At 46.3% G+C, this 21,075-nt stretch overlaps 1 protein-coding gene across 1 annotated transcript; it reads left to right on the forward strand.

Moving 5' to 3' along the window:
* Window positions 1–16,226: 16,226 nt before the first annotated feature.
* On the forward strand, window positions 16,227–20,450 carry RPL8 (ribosomal protein L8). The gene is made up of 6 exons (XM_064473193.1): window positions 16,227–16,365; window positions 16,533–16,676; window positions 18,032–18,173; window positions 18,592–18,810; window positions 19,838–19,953; window positions 20,251–20,450. Exons 2-6 carry the CDS (start codon window positions 16,539–16,541, stop codon window positions 20,407–20,409), a joined length of 774 nt encoding a protein of 257 aa, XP_064329263.1. The 5' UTR covers window positions 16,227–16,365; window positions 16,533–16,538; the 3' UTR covers window positions 20,410–20,450.
* Window positions 20,451–21,075: the final 625 nt, after the last annotated feature.

Below are 21,075 nucleotides of genomic sequence, written 5' to 3' on the forward strand. Positions count from 1 at the left end.
AAATGCTAGACAACAATGCGAGCAGCTGAGAAGACAAATGGAAAGAAGAAAGTAGAGGAGAAGAGTTGTATCCCACACTTTAATTTAGGCTGTCTTTTTAAGAAACTCTGCCATTTCCAGAAAACTATTTTATAATTGTGGCTTAAGATATCAGCAGACACCACAAACGATGTAAGCGTAGCATGTGAGTTGCCTGCTGTATGCCTAGTGAGGGTCTGGCACAGTGGGAGGGGGAACATGCCCAGCCTGACTGCAGGCACCAGTGAGGAGGTTAGTCATCCTGCTGAGTCAACAGGTGACATAAGCACCTCCAAAGGGTGCTGCTGCCTACTTGTCATCTAACGTTAGACAGCTAAAGTTATGTGGTATAGCCTATAATGATAGGCTCATATGCATGCTCATTTACGCATGAAATTCATCTTGCGTGGATGATCTGGATTACCAGATCCAAACCACTTCATCTGGAGTAAAGGACTGGGCAGGGACTTGCAGTGGCTGTTTTTTAGGGCTCTCCTTGCAGCCCTTCTCCAGAAAATGCTGAAGGTGAGAAAAAGCCAAACGAAGGTCCCAGTAGGATTCATGTTCATGTAAATCTAGCACCAGAAGCGGGGCAGCAGTGTCTGAATTCTGAGAAGGAAGTTGCTAAAAAGGGGCTGGGAGAAGGGAAAGGATTGCACAGCAGATGTGTCCACCCCACTGTAAGCAGTTCTACCTCTTCACCCCCTCTGCCTTCCACTTCCATAGGAACTGATTCTTCCATGGTATTTTAATGGTATGAATTCCCACTTATCAGAACATGGTAATAGTTAATGCTCCTACAGGTCTACCTTTACAAGTTTCTCTCTAGTCAGTCCCAAATTTCCAGGCATCTAGACACTGTTCCAACAAACAGGAAGAGTTAGGGTTTTTCCATCTTCACAAATAACTTCCCAAGAAGTCATCACCAAAAGTTGGATAAACACAGTTATCATCACACTCCAGGCAAAATGACAATACAGCTAGAATCCAGAAGGGATTTCTTCTGATGTGGTACTAATCATATGACTAGTCCTGACCTGGCAGAAGCAGTGTAGTATAAACTCTAGCAGCTTTATCTTTAGAGGACTTTCCGTCCTGTTCAGCTGCTACCTTGTTCCACCATCTCAGACCACAACCTCAGAGTGTCATCCTTACTGAAAGATTTTTGTTGCTCTCATTTAGGGTTCGTGCAAGAAGAAGGGCCCAGCTACACAAATCCCACTGGCAGGATAGGGCTGCTGAAACAAAGATAATATAATAAAATGGATTACACACTTGTACAGCTCTCGACTGATGATCTGAGGGACTCCTCTCCCAGTCTGGCCTGCAGTACCCACTGAAGTCAGTGTAACTATCATCTCCACCAACTCATCCTGGCACTGGATCACAATACTCATAACAAACTCTTGTTTTAAAGTGCCAAGGCAGACGAACTGTACTGTATGACTGTTCCACAACACGCTGCACTGTTGCTTTGGCTGAATTTTTGTCTTTTTAAAAATCTTTTTCTTTTTTAAAAGTCACCTTAATATCAGAAGAGAACTTTCATTTTGTCCATCTTTCCTCTTTCTTGCAGTATTGGCTGTAATTAAACATTAAATTACAGGGACATTACCTGACATTTTTCTCTCTTTCCCAAACAATTCCTGGAACTGAAAATGAACAAAAGTAGATATACCTTTTCAGTTCTTTGTTTAGCTCCCCTGGCTTATTTTCAGCTTTTGATGGTGCTTTCCAGGCTCTTGGTTTCACAGCTTCCTCCCCATTTTCTGGTTCCCTGAGCTTGTGTGCAGTCTTTGATGCTGCAACAGGGCAAGGTAAAGCACTGAAAAAAGCAGGTACAGTCCTCTGAGAAAGGACAGGCATCGCCGCAGGGATTCATGTACTGAAACATCTTTAAAATTCCTCTGAAAAACTGTCTAGTTGGGTGTTGACAGTATCCTTTTAAGAACAGTTTATGTTAAGAAAACCTGCTTAGTCTTATGAACAAGTTTTGGCTGAGAACAAGTGCTAATGACTTTTTTGAAATGAAAAACATTTCTAAAGACAAAAATAGCTAGTACTGAAATCTCTCACAGTCATTATTTACAATTTCTCTGTGATCCCTTGTCCAGATTTATAATGATTGCTTGCCACGCCAGCAGAACTTCTAACTTTGTGGATTTGTCTTTAATGCTGTAATTAAAACCACCATGATTTTCATGGGTCCAGAATAATTTGTAATTCTTCTGAGAGCTCTGTCTTTTAAGTGGCCTTATAGGAAGTATAATCTTCACTGACCTAAGCATGCAGAAATATTTTTTTATATTCACTGATGTTTTCATCAAGGAATCGTATACCTTTGGTGTTTTTTCAAGCTGATTTAGGTAAAAGTACAATTTTCCCAGCCTTTCTCAAGATTTTGTAATGTGTTTAAGTTATCTTTAAAATGCTCCTTCTTATTCTTCTGCCAGTATGCCTCCAAATAGCTTGTCTCTTTTAGTCCTTCTGTAAGAGTTAAAGACACGCCCTTGAACAGGCCTTTCCTACTGTCTTTTGTCCAGCACGACATATTCCATTTTACTATCCACCCACTCACGATACAGGCTGGGGACCCTGCAGTGACCCCCTAGCGTTCCCAGAGCTGAGCAGTCTAAAACCCAAAACCTTCTTGTTCTTTTTAAATATGGGATCATTATGCAGTGTAACCCCCAAAATCTGATCTCCTATTAGTTCTCCATATTTGTTGGAGGGGTGGATGGTTCCTTATCATACAACAAAAAGACCAGGCTGGCATCACTCACACACTCCACAGGGCAGAAATATATTACAGCAATAGTCAGTGAGGGGTAGTTATGTGGGGATAAGTGGAGAGTTATCCCACTGTGAATTTCTTCTTATTGGAACACGTAGCTATTTTTGAAGTCTGACGTTTCATTAGCATGTCCTTTTAACTTGTCCTTAAAGCTTTTGTTCTGGGAATATTTCATGTAAGGTGTTTTGAGTCTCAAACCTGCTCGTGCCTGGTAGTATTAATAACCTGGGGCAGAGAATGTTTATATAGAACTGAGCACCATGACAGCACTTAGTAAATAATGAAATAAATCACAGGCTTTGTTTCTGTTTAAATACTGTGTTTGCCCTCTGTGGATACAGATCTTCTGGATCCTGCTCAACAACCTCATTTGGGTGAAACTGGATATTGCGCCAATTTTATTTCAGCTCCTTTAGTGTATGGCAACAGTACACACAACGCACTGGCTAGCAAAGAACTCAGAATCCCCCATCTAAACCCTCAAGAAAAAGACAAAGCCCCAGGAAGCTGCACTAAAAATATCCCCCAGGATCTTTAATTTTTGTACAAATACACTATCAAGGATCGTGTAAGGAAAGTAGTGAATATGTCCAAATCAACAATTACAGCATGCGGGAACCATTAGGGTTCAAATTCACTGCCGCATTCCAGACTTCTAGACGTGGTCTGAAAATACCAGGGCTGGAAAGTTACTCTGGCTGCTACGGAGAGGATGCCCAGGCATGTGAGAGCCAACATAGACTTAGCGCTGTGAAGAAAACCCACACTAGTTAACTGTTTTGAATCACCAAGCAGAGAGAAGTTGGGAGGACAAGAGTTATTGCGTTCTGTGAACTTGGCCTTCCAGACCCACAGGCAGGTACAGAAGCTGGGGGGAAACGTGTGCCATACGGAGGAGCTGCGTGTTTCCCTTCAGAACACCCTGAAAGCTTTTCAGGAAACCCAGCGCTTAAGATACGTCTCAGAGAAATCATACCACAGTTGACTGTGCCTAGCTCGCATATGTTTTCAATAGAAGCATTGAAAATAGTTTCAAGATTGAGACGTATACACTTTAAACTTTGAGTATAAGCTGAAGAACAAATAGAGCCATGCTAAATTGGTTTCTAGTAGAGCCTGAAAAAATACTCCAGATGCCACCTAATCTAAGTGATCCCATAGAAACCACCAGTATCTATGTGATCTCCTGCCTCCAAATCAGTCTTATATTTGGAGGTGAGGTTACTAAATTCTCAGTCTGATTTAATCTCTTTTCCATCAGAAATTGGCAAAGCTGAGAAATACTGTATGGCTAAATTCAGCATATTTTGTGTTTGTAATATTTGTACTTTCCTATTTTGAACATAAAACATAAGTAAATATAATCCCTATAAATGTGTGAACTCATCATGCATTTATTATGGAATAATAATACTTATATTAATCAAAAGATTTGTAACATTTGTACATAACTTCATTCCTGCAGAGTGAGGTGCACTAAGGAGCCTTGAGCTGGTCCAGATGACAGGAAAGCACAAAATTCAACTCCAACAACCAGCGAATGAGGAGTTAAGGTATTACAAACTGCAGCCTCTGCAAAACCAGAGTAAAATGCAGAGTTAAAAGCCTCTGCCAATTCTTGAACAGAAACTAAGGTCTGCTTCTACCACCAGGAAGTGATAGCAGCCAGGGGAAAATGGGAAGGGATCAAGCAACAGATGGGCGAGAGACAAAAGCTGGAAGACCATCAGGATGAAAGGTGAATTTGCCGTCTTAGGCGTCATCAAAAGGAGGGTGCATGCACTGTGAGCCTTGCTAGTCCATCATAAGGTATTAGGTCCAGCAGAGGATTTCTTGGTCAGAGTTATGCAGGAGGCCAAGCGAGACAATCCAGATGGTTTAGGATGTGCAGTTGGAGTTTCAGCACTGACTGCTGCCTGCTTTATGACAGTAGTTGTAGCAGTATTGAATGGGTGAGTGAGTAGCAGCATGCTGGAAGCACTGCGGTTGTAGTAAGAAGAGAGGTACACTTGTATCTTGATGGCTCAAACGTGCCCCGTGTCAGCAGTGAATTCTGCAGTTTGTGTTAATCATAGGGGCAAGACAAGTGTGTCTACTTGCCATGGGGGTGGCCGGCAGTAGGGCAATCTAGGTGAATGGTAGTTGTGGGGGCACAGAAACAAGAAGCTGAAGGTACGGTCTGAAAATAAATCTCTGTGGAAAGGAAAAAGGGAGATACCATTCTGCGTGTCCGGGCTAGTGTGAATTCATCAGGCTCCGTGTTTGAACGGGAGCCAGTTATAGTGTACAAGTAACTCCTGTTTGCCGTGCCTGACCTAAATCCAAGTGTTGCTTTGTCAGGTTTTGTCTGACATGTGTTCTGGTTCCCTACTGTGTAACGCTGCTGGAGACTGGGTGTTAGCATTGGAAACCTGATGATTCAAACACAAAAGTATGAAGGCTGAATTGCGGCAACAAGGAGGAAGTGGGGACATGTAACCTTACCATGATTTTTATGGTGGTCAGAGGTTTCAGTTCATGTTAAAAGAATTCTCATTTGGGAAGTTTCAAAGGATTAAATAGAGACCATCTTCACATGCTAGATGGCAGTGAGGCTTCACAAGCAAACCGATTCTCTGCTAACAATGCTTGTGGGGATAAAATGTCTTGCCTGTTTATTTATTAAATAGTCATTTTTCAGGATTGACACCTATCAGAGCCCAGCCATGCACCTCCACTGCCTCCCATTCCTTGGCAACGGTCCTCTCGGTGAGAATGCACAGCCGGCACAAGTCCTCGAGCTGCCCCTGAATCCTTCCTCATCTTCAGTCTCACTGGTTTTCAGGAACACAGGAGTATTACACAAGGGGTCTCAGGGTGGTAAGATAAGCATCTGCTATTTGAGCCCCTGCCTTAAAGTACTGCATTGCCATGAATGACTTAAGTTTCCAGTAGCAAGGAGCGAGGAACTGTACTCGACAGGAGGACTGACACCTCTTCTGTGATACTTGCCTCTGACTGGGGCATGAGCAAAGTTCCCCTGGTATGGTATCTGTGTGAACACTGAATCCCACTCACCCCTGATGCTGGTGACAAGGCTGAACAGTGCAAATGCACTCTATCCACAGATGATGCCAAGGTCCTTTTCTCAGTAGAAGAACAGCAGGTGAGCTTGGTGTTGAAGGTGGAGAGGGTGATGGTATCTTCAGTGAGAGATGAGAAGACAAGAAGCAGTTGAGATTGTTGCAGTGTAAATCCACTAGGGCCCCAACCCTGGGATGCAAGAATTTTCCAGGCAGTGGAAGGCATTAAGTGTCTTTACTATTTCAAAGATCCATGTTTAAAGCCTAAACAAGCAAACAGTTAAAAAATAAGCAGCAATGAAACTGAAAAGGAAATCCACCAGCCAAAAAAGGGGTGCCAACAAATAGCAGGGAAGGGAGAAAAACAACTTTTGGTCTAATTAGGTGACAAATGCATCAAGTTGCTAAGAAGCAGTGGTTTTGCTGCAGCAAGAAACTCCATCTCAAGTCAAGAAGGAGTGGAGGTGAACTGCAATGAGCTCGGTGTACGTTCCCCTTCATGTGTTAACACCAAGCATGGGGTGCCATATACATAGAGTTAGCCAAGCTCACACACCCAGTGTGCATGTGTCACCACAGTGCAATGGTTACAAGTGTCGTCACTCGAAGTAGAACAAGGAAATACGCGTAAAATTACCTTTTTGGAGGAAGGAGGAAGGGAGAAGGAGGAGGTGGCTGTAACTTGACAACCCCAGCTTATATGACCTATCAACATTATTCCCTCGCTTACAGGAGATTTCAAGACAACATGACAGATGTGAATTTTAGAGAATGTAGAATAGTCCAAACCAAGACGCAGTCTTCTGCTTTAACTAGGACAGTACTGCATTGGGGCTTGGAGTGCACTAACAGCCCGGAGCTGCCCCGAGGAGCCCGACCTGGGACTCACACCCTGGCACCCGCTGGTCCAGGAGCACCATGCCTGGGTCTGCACCTACCCGAGGCTCCCAGCTCGTCCTGCTGCGTGGAGCAGCCCCAATCTTGCTGCTCTCTGACATACATTTAGGAGTAAAACCGAAGCCATCTCAAAACCATAGGCTCTATTTATGAATGCTGTCATGGTTGCAATGAAAAATTAAAATTAGTGCTATTGCAGGATGACAGACGTGGAATAATACGCCAAAAACAAATCTTGAAAGAAGGAAAATATATGCCTACAGTACTTGAGTCAAGGTCTCAATGTAAAATGTTACAGGCAGAGCAGCTGTACAAAATCTTTAGATATTTAACCACTTCTGTGTGTTCCTGTGGGGAGGGAAATGACAGATCAGTTTTCCTGTGGAGGATTCATTAGTATTCTGTCATTGGCGAATCAATATTTTTAGTTTCGTGAGCTCAAGATATATTGTGGTTTAGGCCTCGGAAGTTACCAACTCTGATTTATGAATTAAAAGACAAAAATTGAGTGCCTTAGGAACTGTAGAGTGATTTTCCGAGATCTTTCATGAACTGCCCTCCTCGCGTTGCTGGTTAGCATTAAGTGCTTATTAACTCCATTTCGGGAAGGTGGTGATTAAAGTGGGTCAAACGGAAGTGATTAGGTTGGATTATCCCTGTCATGGAAAAATTCACTGGAAGATCTAAGAGGAAGAAAATTGCCACACAGACCCCATCAAGTTCTGCTGGAAGGTATATGAATTTGCTGTTCTCTCTGCACAAGAGCTTTGGCCCACCCAGGATCCCTTTAGATGCCTCAAACTTGCTTTGAGTTGAATTGTTTTCATCTTGGAAGTTCCTCAGGATTAAGAAAAGCAGTTGCCCCAGCATTGCTCCCACTTGTGTGGCTCACCCCAGGTCTACCTGTGCTGGATTTTGGAAGCATCACTGAAGACACCGAAGCCACCTTTCCTCAGGGGTCTTTAATGAAAAAAACTCTTGTTTCATTTCTTGTGCTAAAAATTACTAAGGAAATGTTTAGGTGAACAAGGAAGAACAGTGTCATGCGTGCTGGGAGGGAAAACTCTAGAAGGCCACTAAGAGGGCCCAAAATGGACAAAACAAATCTTGTACGTGAAACTGGGGTGAGAATTGGGAAGGCACAGGGTCCTGTGGGTGTGCACGAGCACATCTACAGCACCTGCAGTGCCTTGGATCTGCCCAACCCAGAGAGCAACCTCTCTCCCTTAGGCCAAGGGAGAGGCTTCCGCTGTGTGTAGCCGTGCAGCGAGACCAGATTCAGCAGGGTGAGCCTCAAATTTGCTGTGTGCTAGCAAAAGGCTCCTGAGAGCCCACGTCAGGTAGAAAGCTCTAGAGCCCCGGGTACTGTGCTTGAAATGAGCCCCACTAAAGCATCTAACCTACCCTAGCAACCTCTGCATGATTTGCGCAGTGACCCTGAGCTCTGGAGTAGAGCTCAGAGCAGACACATACCCTGGCAAACCTCTTTCTCAGCACAGCCCCAATTTAAGGCCACCCTCTGTTATGTGATCCTGCCACAGAGAAGCAAATATTTTGGGACTGTCATGATTACTAAGGAACAAGTAGCATTTTATTGCAGGGACTGGTACACGAGAGCTTCCTGCTGGCCAGCAGCCAAGGGCTTACTTCCTCCTGGTGACATCTCTGAGTGCTCTCTGCATGCTTGGCTCCGCTACTCTATTCTATTGAGATTTTCAGCAGACACCACATCACTGACCCCACTGTCATAACCCTTCACCTCTCATGCCGTCAGAGAACTGCCCTGGGGAAATGGGGCCGAGACGTGTGTATGTGTACGAGCACGTGTATGTGCGTGCGCCTGTGCACACAGCTGTGTTTATTTTATGTTGCATATAGAAGAAAAGAGGATTATTTATGTTCCAATCGTGATGTTTTCCCCAAGCGAAATATTTTCTGCTCTGATTTATTGCTCTCTGTAGGCCTGCCCTCAAGCATTGTTCTTATTTGGAGCCAGTCACATTTTTTCCATTTGGAAATGGAAATCTGAAACGTAATGGCATATTTAATGAAAAAAACCAACAGTTACTTGAAGGGAGGAGGAGTTTCCCTTCTCTGATTTCCCATTTTATGTTTGTTTTCCCATTTTATGTTTGTTTTCTTTCCCCTATCTTTCCTTTTACTCTTTCTCCTACTTTATCTCCGAAAAAGCAAGAAAAAACAGTATCTGGAGAAAAGGCAGGAGCAATACTTTTGTTTCATTTTGGTTAAGAAATTAGAAAAGTTCAAAAGGTTTTACCTAGAAGAAGCCCACATGAAAAGTACCTGTCATTTTCTGATTAGCACTGTGGTACTATTGATCAAAAGTATCCAGCCAACAATCCTGTGTAAATTAAAAAGGCTTGTGCACTATATGGAGCCAGCATTTCTTTGTAACTACAAAAGAAATGCCTTTTTTTTCCTTCTTTTTAACCTCATAGTGCTTTACAAAGCTTATGCAAGTGGCCTTAGAGCTTGGTTTTCTTTTTATCTCACAAACATCAAAAAAGAGAGGTTCCCTCACCCCCAGCCTTCTTTTGCTAGAGGACATCTCAGAGGACCAATGATCTCAAATTAGTTTTGTAGGTTGCACTTGGAAGATACAGGAAAACGCAGATCTTTAAGAAACTGAGCTTTTCTCCCATGGGTTTCTCAAGAGTTTTGATTCAAACAATCTCAGAAGAGTTTTTACACAGCCTGAATAAAAATTATTTTTAGGTCCTTTTTTAAATCTGTTCTCCTTACTCCAGTTTTAATTCCCTTCAGTAGCTCAGGAGTCCTTTCTGGTCTGAGGCATGAAACCCATTCAGCTCTATTGCCTACACAGCAAAAAGAGCAAGAACAAAGCAAGACATTATGAAGAAAACCCCACCAAACCCAAGAAAATATTGAAATTTTCTAAAAATGCTCACCCATCATTATGCCATAAGAATACAAAAAAATACCAGCACAAACACATTTTCCCTTCTTATGGGTCACATCTATCAAGCAAGAGAGAATCCTGTATTTGGTTTCTAAGCTGGGTGCACAAACTACCCTGGCTGTAGCCGCCAGGGATGTTGTCACAAAACAAATGCTGTCATTAAAGTGTTGGTAGGAGGTCCATTAGGAAATGCAAAGAGAAAAACAATTTTTGGGGGGTTGGGTAGGAAAAGCAACTAATAGCTAACTCTGGAAGTACATCTGGGTGCTCTTAAATTAGAAATCTTTAGGAGGTCTCCCACACATTCCTGTAAGATTGCAAGCTTGCTGAAGAGTTTTTTGAGCTGTGTGTTGCTGCAGATATGCTTCACCTCCTCCAGCTTTTCTGTTTCTTGCTAAGCTCCTCTATGGCCGTAAAGCCTCTCTTGGTTAACTCCCCAAGGTCCCTCTGGGCAGTGTCTCACTGCTCCTCCGTCTCTCCTTCCAATTCTCTTAGTTCCTCAGTATGGTTTCAATCCCGTACCTCAGCTGCTCAAGAGGAAAGACAATTAGCTCAGTGGATTTCTCCCCTTCTCCATCAGCTGCCCCTATTATTTATCTCATTATGAAACAAAGCTGAGCCAAACGTATAACTAAAACAACACATTTTTCCTTAGACATTTTCTTGCATCACTCTTCTCTGCAGGTAATTTTATTGTTCTTTTACACTGCAGGTAGAAGGTAATTTCCCCACATACAGTGTTGCTTTGCCCTGAATCTGGTGGGTTGGCAATTTTTCCGTGTTTGCAGCTGAAAAGATTTTTTCAGAAAATATGGACATACTCCAACCTGAGAGGACTAGCAAAGACATCTTAATGCATGTGTAACGCCTGTATCTTAAGCATGCATGACTTGCATGCATGTAAGCAACTGGATCATCTCACCAGATAGGTGGGCAGTTCTTCCAGGATTAGTTTGATATATTGGTGATATATCGTTAGAGATAATGAAGGAAGAGAAGCAGTTCCTCTTTTACCTGGCACTGCACAAAGCAAATTCATTACAAAAAGGGAATCTCCAGAATACCTACAACAGTTACTGCACAGACTTTGAGGCTGCTGCACACAGGGAATTATTATTACCATGACAGTGGGAGGAAAAGAATAACCATCAATTGCTATTCCCCAGTACCTTCCCCGTTAGGGCTAAAATTAATCTTTGTTTGAAATGAAAATAAAGCAGAACTCTTGTCGTGCTTGTGGATCCAGAATGGGAAAGATCCTCAGAAATCAGGTGCTTTGGGCTAAAGGCCTCTAGAGGTCACCAGAACCTAATTAATAAGCATTGCTAAACCCATCTGTGAAGTGTAAACTTGCTTTGTTTTGATTGGGACTTTCCACCTCTGCAGCTCTGGGTCTCCCCTCTCGCAAAGGATCCAGGCTCTCATTACATGGCAAATGACATTAAAATGCTTGCAAACCCGTACCCTGCTGGAGAGGCTTGGATATACAGAAGTCAGCTGCCTTTTGGGGAAGAAAGCAGAATCACCCAACTGGCATCTTTTCCTCTGCGCATGGTTCCAATCTTAGCTGCGTGCTTCTGCGACAAAACCGGCCCTGGCACAGCCGGAGCCTCTTGTGCCCCACGGGCAATGTCTTTGCCACACCTTTGTAAGCCCAGTGAATGCCATGAGCATTACCAAAGTGAGAGGGATGCCAGTTCTTTCTCTTGTGCTGATGCATGAAAGCAATAACCCAAAAGGGGGCACAGCCTGAGCATGCGGATTAGGTAACCAGCAAGGAATTTCTGTGTACATTTTTGCCTTGCAGATTATGATCTGCAAACACAGGAAACCCTGTAAAGAGTAAGGTTTCCTTCCAGGTCACCCAGTACTATATCTACAGGGAAGGTTTAGAGAGGAGCTACAGTATGATTATGATTAAGTGGTTGTCATGAGGCCAGAGACCTCATCTGCTTCATGCAAGGGCAGAAGAGAAAGCTCAAGTAATTTTCCTGGAGCTCCCTCCAGGGTTTAGGCATGAGGCAGGCTGGGGAGGAGGGAGCTGGGTACAGTTGAGGGAGAAGATTTATTTCAAGACAGCAAACAGAAGCTGGTCCTTTCAGGAGAAGCTCCTCTGAAGAGAGCAAAGGTGTTTATTTTGGGAGCAGTCACTGGAATGGAGGCCTGTGGTGTCTCAGCAGAGGGATTTTTGTCTCCCCTGAGAAGCCAGGAGAGCTGAATACAGACAAGTGGCCTGTGCCTCACCAGGAGGCTGAGGGTGGTCTGGGGGGGCTGCTGTGAGGGCATCCCCGCAAAGGGCTCCTTTGCTTTTAGATACAGGATACTGCAGGCTCAGGACGAGGGAGGGAGGGAAAAAACTCCCTCTGAGACCAGGGAGTTTTTCTGGATGCACAGCAAGAGGTGAGGCTTTGCGCCTTCAACAGTCCCTGTGGGAGCTCCTTTCCGTGGCCTGCCCTTTGCTTCAGTGGTAGCAGGTGTTTTGCACCCCTTGTGCCCAGCTCTGGGCGCAGCAGCCCACGGTAATAGGATCGCCCTAAGTGTGTTTGCGGGGTATTAGCAGGTATGTTATTTTTGCAGACTGGAACTGTGACGCTGCAGCTTGGTTGTAGTCCGCGTGTCAGTTCCTAATCCCATGCAAAGCCCCAGAGAGGTCAGCAAGAACATAAACAGAGGTATGTGCCCACCTGAAGGAGGTCAGGATTATTTTTTTTTATATATTTACCACTCCCAGAGTGATATGAATCTTATAGCCATCCCTTATTTCCTTCCCTTTTAAAAGGTGCACAGAGTTAGGGGCTTCCCTTCTTCTCAGTTCCCTTCTCAAGGTGGGGTCCTAGAGAAACCTTGCTGCTTCTTCCCCCTCTCCAAACAGCAATCTCATCAAAATTTCTCTGTGGCCACCATCTGTCGCAAGCAGAACACCACCCTTTTTGCTATTTACAGTGCAATTAACCTTTAGCAAATTAGCCTGTGACTGTCATGAAAGGATTAACCAAGGCAACACACCCTTGACTTGTTCCCACTGTGCAAGTAGCATGCTGCGTTTGCAGCAGCGTACCCATGGCTCCACCAAAACCCCTCCAGAATCATGGGGGTAGTTTTTATCCTTTCTGCATTATCCCAGCAAATTTGCCACCCACGGGGAAATGAGTGAGGAAGGGCTAACACAGACACCGTCCCGTGGAAGCAGTTACAGTGGTATAAGACCTGCCCTCCCCCAGCAGCGTGGGTGCTTCCCCACTGCTGAATGTTACTGCCCTAGTAGGAAGGATGTGGGGCCATGCCTCAGCCACTTCAGCTGAGCATTCTAGTTTAAGCAGCCAAAGAACGAAGTTGCTGTCAAAATACCGGGCTGTGATGTGCAGCAGCTGTGCTTTGGAAACATACCCTGTTTTGCCTAGCACCGTCAGACTTCCATCCAGATTTCTGTGTGCACGTCTAGGAAGCATAATGCACACACGCTGAAGCCAAGGCTTCCCGAGAGCCTTAGACCTCTGGCTGTTGTACAGCGGACTTGATCTTTGCAGATGTGAAGGACATGCCCAGGTTATCTGGCCATCCCGGTGCTTGCTGCCACGCCTCGGAGAACCCTCAGGCAGTTCCCCCAGCTCCAGCACAGCCTGATTTCTGGTGGAAAAAGAAGCCTTGGCTGGGGAAACCCAGTACACTGGCCCTGCCTCCACTCCTCTTCCCACACAGCTGTAACTCCTGGCAGAGAGGCAGGGCAGCCGGTAAAAGCAGTAACATCTTAAGCCAAAGCAGCTGCAGTCACCAGAGGTGATGTCTGGAAGGCCAAGATCTCCACCAGAGGACAGCTAGTGCGCAGCAGTGCGGTTGGTAGGCAGTGCCAGGCAATACCTATAGCGCCAGGCAATATCTATAGCGCCAGGCAATACCTATAGCAGCAGGTGATGCTTTTGTTGTCCTATCGGTAGCCCTGTGTCTCACGGTGTGTTGTTCAGCATGGGCTTGGTCCTGCTGTACCTCTGCCACTGCCACCTCCTCCTCACGCAGTGAGATCCCACACACACGGGTTCTAGGGAGATGTCATCGGCCCAGGGAACGGGGCCTTAGTGAGGAGGGAAACAGCCTCATTTCAAGCCACAGCACCTTAAAGTTTAACAGAATAGTGATCGTCGGTAGTGCCCAACACTTGTAGTTCTTCAGCACCGAGATTCGAAGGGCGTGACCCATGGCAACACTGTCCTGACAAACCCTGGACTGTATTTTTTAATTGCAATCAGTTGTAAACTACTTCCTTACATTTCTTTGGACCCATGACATTTTGAAGGCAGAGCTAAACAAATTATTTAACCTTATTGTGAATTCAGTCAGTGCTTGACAGGGTGAGGCACTACAATGCTGTTACTCCTTGATGACGGAAGCGTTTACCTAATGTTGTGTCTTATAGCAGGAGAAATCAGTTATAAAGTTACATCATCATTGATGCAGTTCTGTCATCCATTTGCATATTTTCTCTGATTCCCAAACTCCGTCAAGGCTAGAAAACTTGGGAGTCTTTCAGGGTTTTGCGTCCATGTGCGTACCCTAAGGAAATCACAAGCATGTACAGAGATGAGACCTAAATGCACACTATTCCCAGCCTCCTCCTGGTTTTCTCTGGTGGAAAAACATTTAAGAGCCAGCTTGGAAAATACTGGCGCTGGAACCCTGGGCACGCAGCATGCTCTGATCCAGAGGTACGCATAAACACGGCCCGAGGCGACACAAATGGGTAATAACCATTCAGCATTACCGGGAGGAAGGGCTGAAACAGCATCTGTTGCAATGGTGAACTCAGAACACTGTAACGGTACGGACATTTCTAGCGATATTCAGAATGTCCAAAAAGCCAGTAGGGAGGAACAGGGGATTATTCTGGTTTCAGCCTTACCCTCTGTGTTGCAGCAATACCTTGGCGAGGCGGCTGGCCAAGGCCGCAAGGTGACTGAGAGGTTGCAGCTTCAAAGATGGCAACAGCAGGATGCAAGACTGCACCAAGAATTAAATAATAATAAAATTAATACAAAGTATAATTGATACAGGATAATGAATGAGTGTACTAAATCATTACACAACTTTACACAACTCCTTACCTTCTTACACAATTGATTACTAAGGCCTCACTAAGAACATGAAAAAGGAGTGTCCAAGGTAATTTGCTGGTTATATGGGCATTATCTGGAAATTCCGACAGCTCCTTAAGGCTCTGATCCTTGCCAGATTTAGTAGTAAAAAACTAACGATGCTCTTGCCCCCACAACTGAAGCCAACAGGAACCATAAATCAAAGTCTCTAGATATTCACGCTCCATGTATCAAACCAAAGTGAGTGGCAGTTTGTTGTCATATGTTGAGCTGTAGTATGTCAAATGGGGCTCAGGCTGAGAAGCTGACACGCTGGCTGTTGGTTGGAGGGACAGTAACCCCCGGCAGAGAGGCAGAGTGGGCAACCGGCTGTGCTCATCTCTCTACTGCGGTGGCTTTACTGTGGACTCAGAGCCCTTGGTATTAGGATTTTTTGCCTGTAACAGGGGTGTGACTTCCGTTTAGTCCAGGGAAGACTGATGTGGGAAAGCTTATCTGTCAGGAAGCGGTGGATGCTTAGGTTCTCCTCAGTTGAAGGCAAGGAGAACAATGGCATATACAGGCCTACACTGACAACCTAATTTCAAATAAGTGAGTCTAAAATAAGATAGTCCGTCTCTAGTGAATTGGGTCATCGGCAGTGACCTCTTTGGGAGGAAGGGCCCCTGATGCTGCAAACCTAGCTGGCTGTTACAGAAGGCACTTTTCATTTCCCCCTCCAGGGCACAGCACAGGTTCATGAGGAACACCAAGACGATTACCTCTGCTTTGCAGTCTGAGTTATATCAATATTAATTAAATATTGATAAAAATCTGGCAAAGGCAGCTTAAAGCAGATGCAGAGTTTTTATCTTCAGTCACCTCCTAGTCTGAAGTCTGCAGCTGTTAAACTGCACAATACAGGAATCTTAAAAACAAAAAAGAAGTATAATCAGTTAAGGAGTGTCTTTCTGTGAACAGCATCTCTGCTCCGGCTAATCGAGGAAGGATTTGGCATCATGGCTGATTTTAGGAAAGGCTCTTGGCTCGGGGAGCTCGGGCTGCTTATGCGAGGTCTCCCGGCAACGGGCTATCAGCCCTCCTCATTTTTAAACAGTAATTGCTTCAAGAAAACCCCAGAGAAGTGGAGCAATAGCCTCAGAGACCCTTGACCGGAGTGCGGGGGCAGTTCTCCCCAGGACGTCAGAGCTGCGTCAAACGGCGTCACAAGCTACCGACAAGCTGCCCTCGTCAGCCACGAGAGCCTTCACGGCTCCCGGGGACGGGCCGCCCCCACTGACACCGCCTCCCTCCCCCCCTCCCCCCCTCCCCCCCCTCCCCTCCCCCTCCCCCGCCCGGCCGCCGTCAGCTGCCCCCGCCCTGACGTCACTGGCGGGGCGGGGCTGCTCCCGCGCTCTGCCCGCCCTCCTCACCTCCGGCAGGGACCGCGAGAGCTCGGTTGCCTGGCAGCGGCGCGGCGTGACGTCACGACGGCGCGACGGCCTCCTGCACCCCTCCGCGCCGGAAGGGCCTTGTCGCGGCGGTGACGTTAGCGGTTCCTTCTTTCCTCGCGAGGCCGGAGCAGAGGTAGGAGCGCGGTCGCCGCGTCCCCCGCCATCCGTCCCCATCCGACCCCTGCCCGCCGCCGCCGCCTGCCCCGGCTCTGCCCCGGGCCCGCCCCGCGCGGGGTGGCGGTGGCGGCCCGGTGCTAACGGCGGCGGGGGTCGTTGTGGGGGGCTGCCCTCTGCCCGCAGGGCGCCATGGGCCGCGTCATCCGGGGCCAGAGGAAGGGCGCCGGCTCCGTCTTCCGCGCCCACGTGAAGCACAGGAAGGGCCCGGCCAAGCTCCGCGCCGTCGACTTCGCCGAGAGGCACGGCTACATCAAGGGCATCGTCAAGGTAGGGGCGGCCGCCGCCGCAGCCCCCTGCTCCGGCCCCCGCGGGTGCTCGGGGCCCCGCGCGTGGGCTGCGCCGCCGGCAGGGCCCGCAGCAGGCCTCGCCACCCAGCCCTCCGCGCCGCGCCTGGGCGAGCGACCTGCGGTGCCGCCAGCCGTCCGGCTGCTCCGTGCTCAGGCGTCGCGTGTCCTGCGAAATCAGACCTGTTCCTGCAGGCGCGGAGCTACTGTGGATTTACGGCAGCATTTAAATAAAGAAGCTTGCAGCAGCACGAGTTTCTGTTACAGCTTTGCTTATCAGCGTGCTTTTATATCACCTAAGGACTCCCAGTGCCTCGTGAAGCGTGGGTGGGGAGAGCTGTCCGCATAGCTGATTGCATCTTTAAAAAAAGTCAGTCTGTACACACTAAGTGGCATCCATCATTGTAGCCCTGAGCAGCGGGGGCAAGGCAGTTCTTCGGTTTGGGGTATGGTACAGTGTTTCAGGTGTGCCGTCGGTATTTTGGGGGGCACCAGTGACTTAGGCTGCGAATAGTGCCGCTGGGGACCTAGCCAGAAACCCTGAACATCTAGCCCTCCCTTCAGCCTTTTAGAGCCAGGTCATCTTCAGGCTGTAGAAAGAACTTTCTTTGCATTCATCATAATTAAGTAGTAGCTTTGACTTAAATGTATGTAGTACCTGGGGCGGGGTGGGGAGAGGTGGCCCAACAGGGTTGAAAACAGCAGAAAAAATGTTGGACACCAACAACGTCTGAGTTTTCCTAGAAACTGGACACATCTTGAAGATCTTTTAAGTACGTGGCTGTAGTCTAAATAGATAGATGGTCGTGTATTGGAATCTCAGTCTACTTCAGGAACAGAATTGACACATTTTTCCACAAGAAAAAGAAACATTAAGTCTGTGCTCCCTCATTTAGGGCTTATATAACTTCAGTGTACCTAATACCAGGAGGCTAGAAAACACCTCCATTCTAAGAAGACACCTAGAGAAATGGCTGCTTGTGTCCAACTTTGTCTCTGCCCAAAGGTGATTGGGCAACTAGTGAAAGCTAATTTCTTAGTATGGAGAGATCAGATATCTGCAGAATGTCAGGGATAAAACAGTTCAGAAACTACTAGTTTCGGGCAGCACGCTTAACCAGAGTCACTGTTTTGTGATACAGGTACAGGAGGTTGTATTCTTAAATTGTGATTCTTCAACTTTTTCTTGCCAGGAGAAGTCAAGATCCCCCTGAGAAAGGGAACCCTAGTGAGAATCACCTCAGTAGTAATCATTTCCAGTTCTTCTGGTTCTTTGGGTTCTGCAGAACCCATGGCAAATGATGTGACCTGGTCTAATGTGCATCTCTGTTCCAATAGGACATCATTCATGATCCTGGCCGAGGCGCTCCCCTTGCCAAGATTGCCTTCCGTGACCCGTACAGGTTTAAGAAAAGAACCGAGCTGTTCATTGCTGCTGAGGGTATTCATACTGGTCAGTTTGTTTACTGTGGCAAGAAAGGTGAGTTAAGAGGGAAAGCGTGTTACCTGGGCGGTTTCAGAAGGCTAAAGCAGATGTTGTCTGAACATAAGAAGTTTGGGATGTTTAAGTGCAGTTGCAAGCCACCACAAAGCAGTAGCTTCTGCCAGCTTCAGGCAAACCTAGATGTCCTTGGAGCTGGCGGTCTCCTCACGCAGCCTGTTTTGATTAACAGGCCTAACTGCAGTTCTGGTCAGTTGTTTGCGTCAGCCCAGTTTGCTGGCCTTTCTGTTACACTGAATGTGAAACCTGGCGTTTCCACTCAAGCAATAAAATGCACCCCTGCCCGTTGGCTACTGAAGCATTTATGCGGTGTCCTTCTATGCAGAGGCCCATATTAAATAGAATTCAAGTACAGGAGCCTCAACGAAGCTGTTGATGCTGTGATTGCCCTTTGCAGCTCAGCTGAACATCGGCAATGTTCTGCCTGTGGGTACCATGCCGGAGGGCACCATAGTGTGCTGCCTCGAGGAGAAGCCTGGTGACCGTGGAAAGCTGGCCCGTGCTTCTGGAAACTATGCCACTGTCATCTCTCATAACCCTGAAACAAAGAAAACCAGAGTGAAGCTGCCTTCTGGCTCCAAGAAGGTGATTTCTTCTGCAAACAGAGCTGTTGTTGGTAAGGAGTGACAGCTATGAACTTGTCTTCTCACTGAGTTTACATACTGCTAAGCAAGCTTTTGAATGGGGCCCCTGTCTCCAATACTGTCTAGAAAATAGCTGAATTCACAGGCTGGACCCAGGATTATGCACAGGTGCAGCCTGCGCACAGGTGCCTGGCTTGTATGTTATCCCTGCATTGCTTTTGGTAATGGGAGCTTAAACTCGGAGATAGTTTGACCCAGTGAGAGGACAGAAAAGTAGATACTGATTGTCCTCAAGCTGTAATGGAATCACTCAGCCTGTAAGATCTGCAGTCCTTGGGGAAGAACTTCTGCAGAAAGTGGCGCTGGATGGTTTCCCGCTTTTGATACGGCGACTGAGCCTATAGGGGTAGTGCTGGAGGTGCATAGCTGCTGCAGATGTTGTCAGATGGGTGAAGTATTCTGGAAGGTCTGACAAGGAATGAAAATACCATTGTCAAGAAGCAGAGGTTATCAGGTTTGTTGTACACTTGACTGATAGCTGAGGCAGCTACTTGGCTCGGTAGGTGAGGCTTGCCTGCCTCTGAATAGAAGACGCTAAAGTGAGCAATCTTTGGCCTGTTACTCTGGTAAAATGGACTAAAGTCATGAAATAATGAGATATTAAACCTGAGAGGACTTGACAGTCCCCTGAGCTCTTTTGAGTTCATACTTTCTTTAGTTGAAGATCTAATGTTAACATTACCCAAGAAATTTTAGCAGTAAAACTGGTAATGCTTTAGAAAGTGTTAAACTCAATCCCGCCTGTATGGATTGAAAAATGGTAATTAAAGTACGTGTCCCCTTGCTGACCACTTAACGTGTGGCTCGTAGCTAGAGTCTAGTCTCACGGTTAATTGTTGGCTGGAAAATACTAGTTTGAATACACAGTTGGGATTGTTCAGTCTTTAGAAGCTTATTCTTAGAACTTGAATGTTATTAGGAATTAGTCTTGTTCTTAAACACTTCCTTTGGCGCTTGTCTGTTACATTTGCGTGTTACCATTCCTGCCATTTTTTTCAGGCATTGTTGCTGGCGGAGGCCGTATTGACAAGCCCATCCTGAAGGCTGGCCGTGCCTATCACAAATACAAGGCGAAGAGAAACTGCTGGCCCCGTGTCCGTGGTGTGGCCATGAATGTGAGTCTATATTCAATTAGAATTGTCACTTTCCATTTTTTATGGGTTAGAAAGGATTTGTTTAATATGGGGACGACGCTGGCAAGTATCTGGAAAGCAAGCTTCACAGACTACCCTGGAACGGCACATTTAATCAGGGTGGTTAGCAGTGCTCGATAGTTACTGCACCGTATGAAAAATGAAGCAGTTAAATGTTTTTTGTTGTTGTTGTTCCCTTAAATCAGTTTATTGCTGTTAAACGTCATTATTTATTCATTTCTGTTAGTTATATTGACGACTTGCTTTCCTTTTCCACAGCCTGTAGAGCATCCCTTCGGTGGTGGTAACCATCAGCACATCGGCAAGCCGTCGACCATCAGGAGAGATGCTCCCGCTGGGCGCAAAGTTGGTCTCATTGCTGCCCGCCGTACGGGTAGGCTGCGCGGAACAAAGACTGTGCAGGAAAAGGAGAACTGAAGACCCAGGATGGAGTTTACAGAATAAAGTTTTAAAACATAGCTTGTGTGAAGTGCAAGTTATCTGTTGCTAAAGCGTGGTTAAACCAGGGGTAATATTCAACTTCAACAGGGGAAGTTGTGAGTAGAGGTGAGGTGTTTTTTCCCCCTGCCTTTGAGAGCAGAAATTCTTTCAGCCTGAAGCTGGTACTACAGGCTGGAATAGCACTTGGAGTAGATGCTCTTGTGCCTGGGTGTGATGTTAATGCTGGCCTAGTTATGTGGATGCTTAGGCCTGGCGAAGCATTACAGCTGATCGTATAATCCCTGGGTTACCTGATTTAACCTGTGAATTCAGCTGAAATGGTTAAAGGGCACTCAGTTTTCTAAGTTCGTAGACTCTAACGTGATAGAAATGGAAAACTATCTGGAAGACGTGACAACAAGGTATATGAAATGCAAAAAGTGTGTTTCCTCTTCAGAGGAAAAGATTCTTTCCCCTTAGGTACAGGGTCGTTCACAGTAGAGCAACCACATAATGCCACTGATCCTGATGTGCCTGTGCCAGACCTCTGCCTATGACTGACCTTATACTGACGAATCCAGTGGAACGCAAAGGAAGAATAAAAGTTTTCTGTATCTACCTGCAAAGCTAATACTGGCTAATACACCTGGCTAGAGGGGAACA

The sequence above is a fragment of the Phalacrocorax carbo genome, chromosome 1, assembly GCF_963921805.1.
Source record: "Phalacrocorax carbo chromosome 1, bPhaCar2.1, whole genome shotgun sequence".
Classification (NCBI taxonomy): domain Eukaryota; kingdom Metazoa; phylum Chordata; class Aves; order Suliformes; family Phalacrocoracidae; genus Phalacrocorax; species Phalacrocorax carbo.

Coding starts and splice junctions, on each gene's coding strand:
- RPL8 (XM_064473193.1), top strand. CDS start 16,539: ATGGGCCGCGTCATCCGGGGCCAGAGGAAGGGCGCCGGCTCCGTCTTC. Junction 18,811..19,837: donor TGCAAACAGAGCTGTTGTTG/GTAAGGAGTGAC, acceptor CATTTTTTTCAG/GCATTGTTGCTGGCGGAGGC. Junction 19,954..20,250: donor TCCGTGGTGTGGCCATGAAT/GTGAGTCTATAT, acceptor CCTTTTCCACAG/CCTGTAGAGCATCCCTTCGG.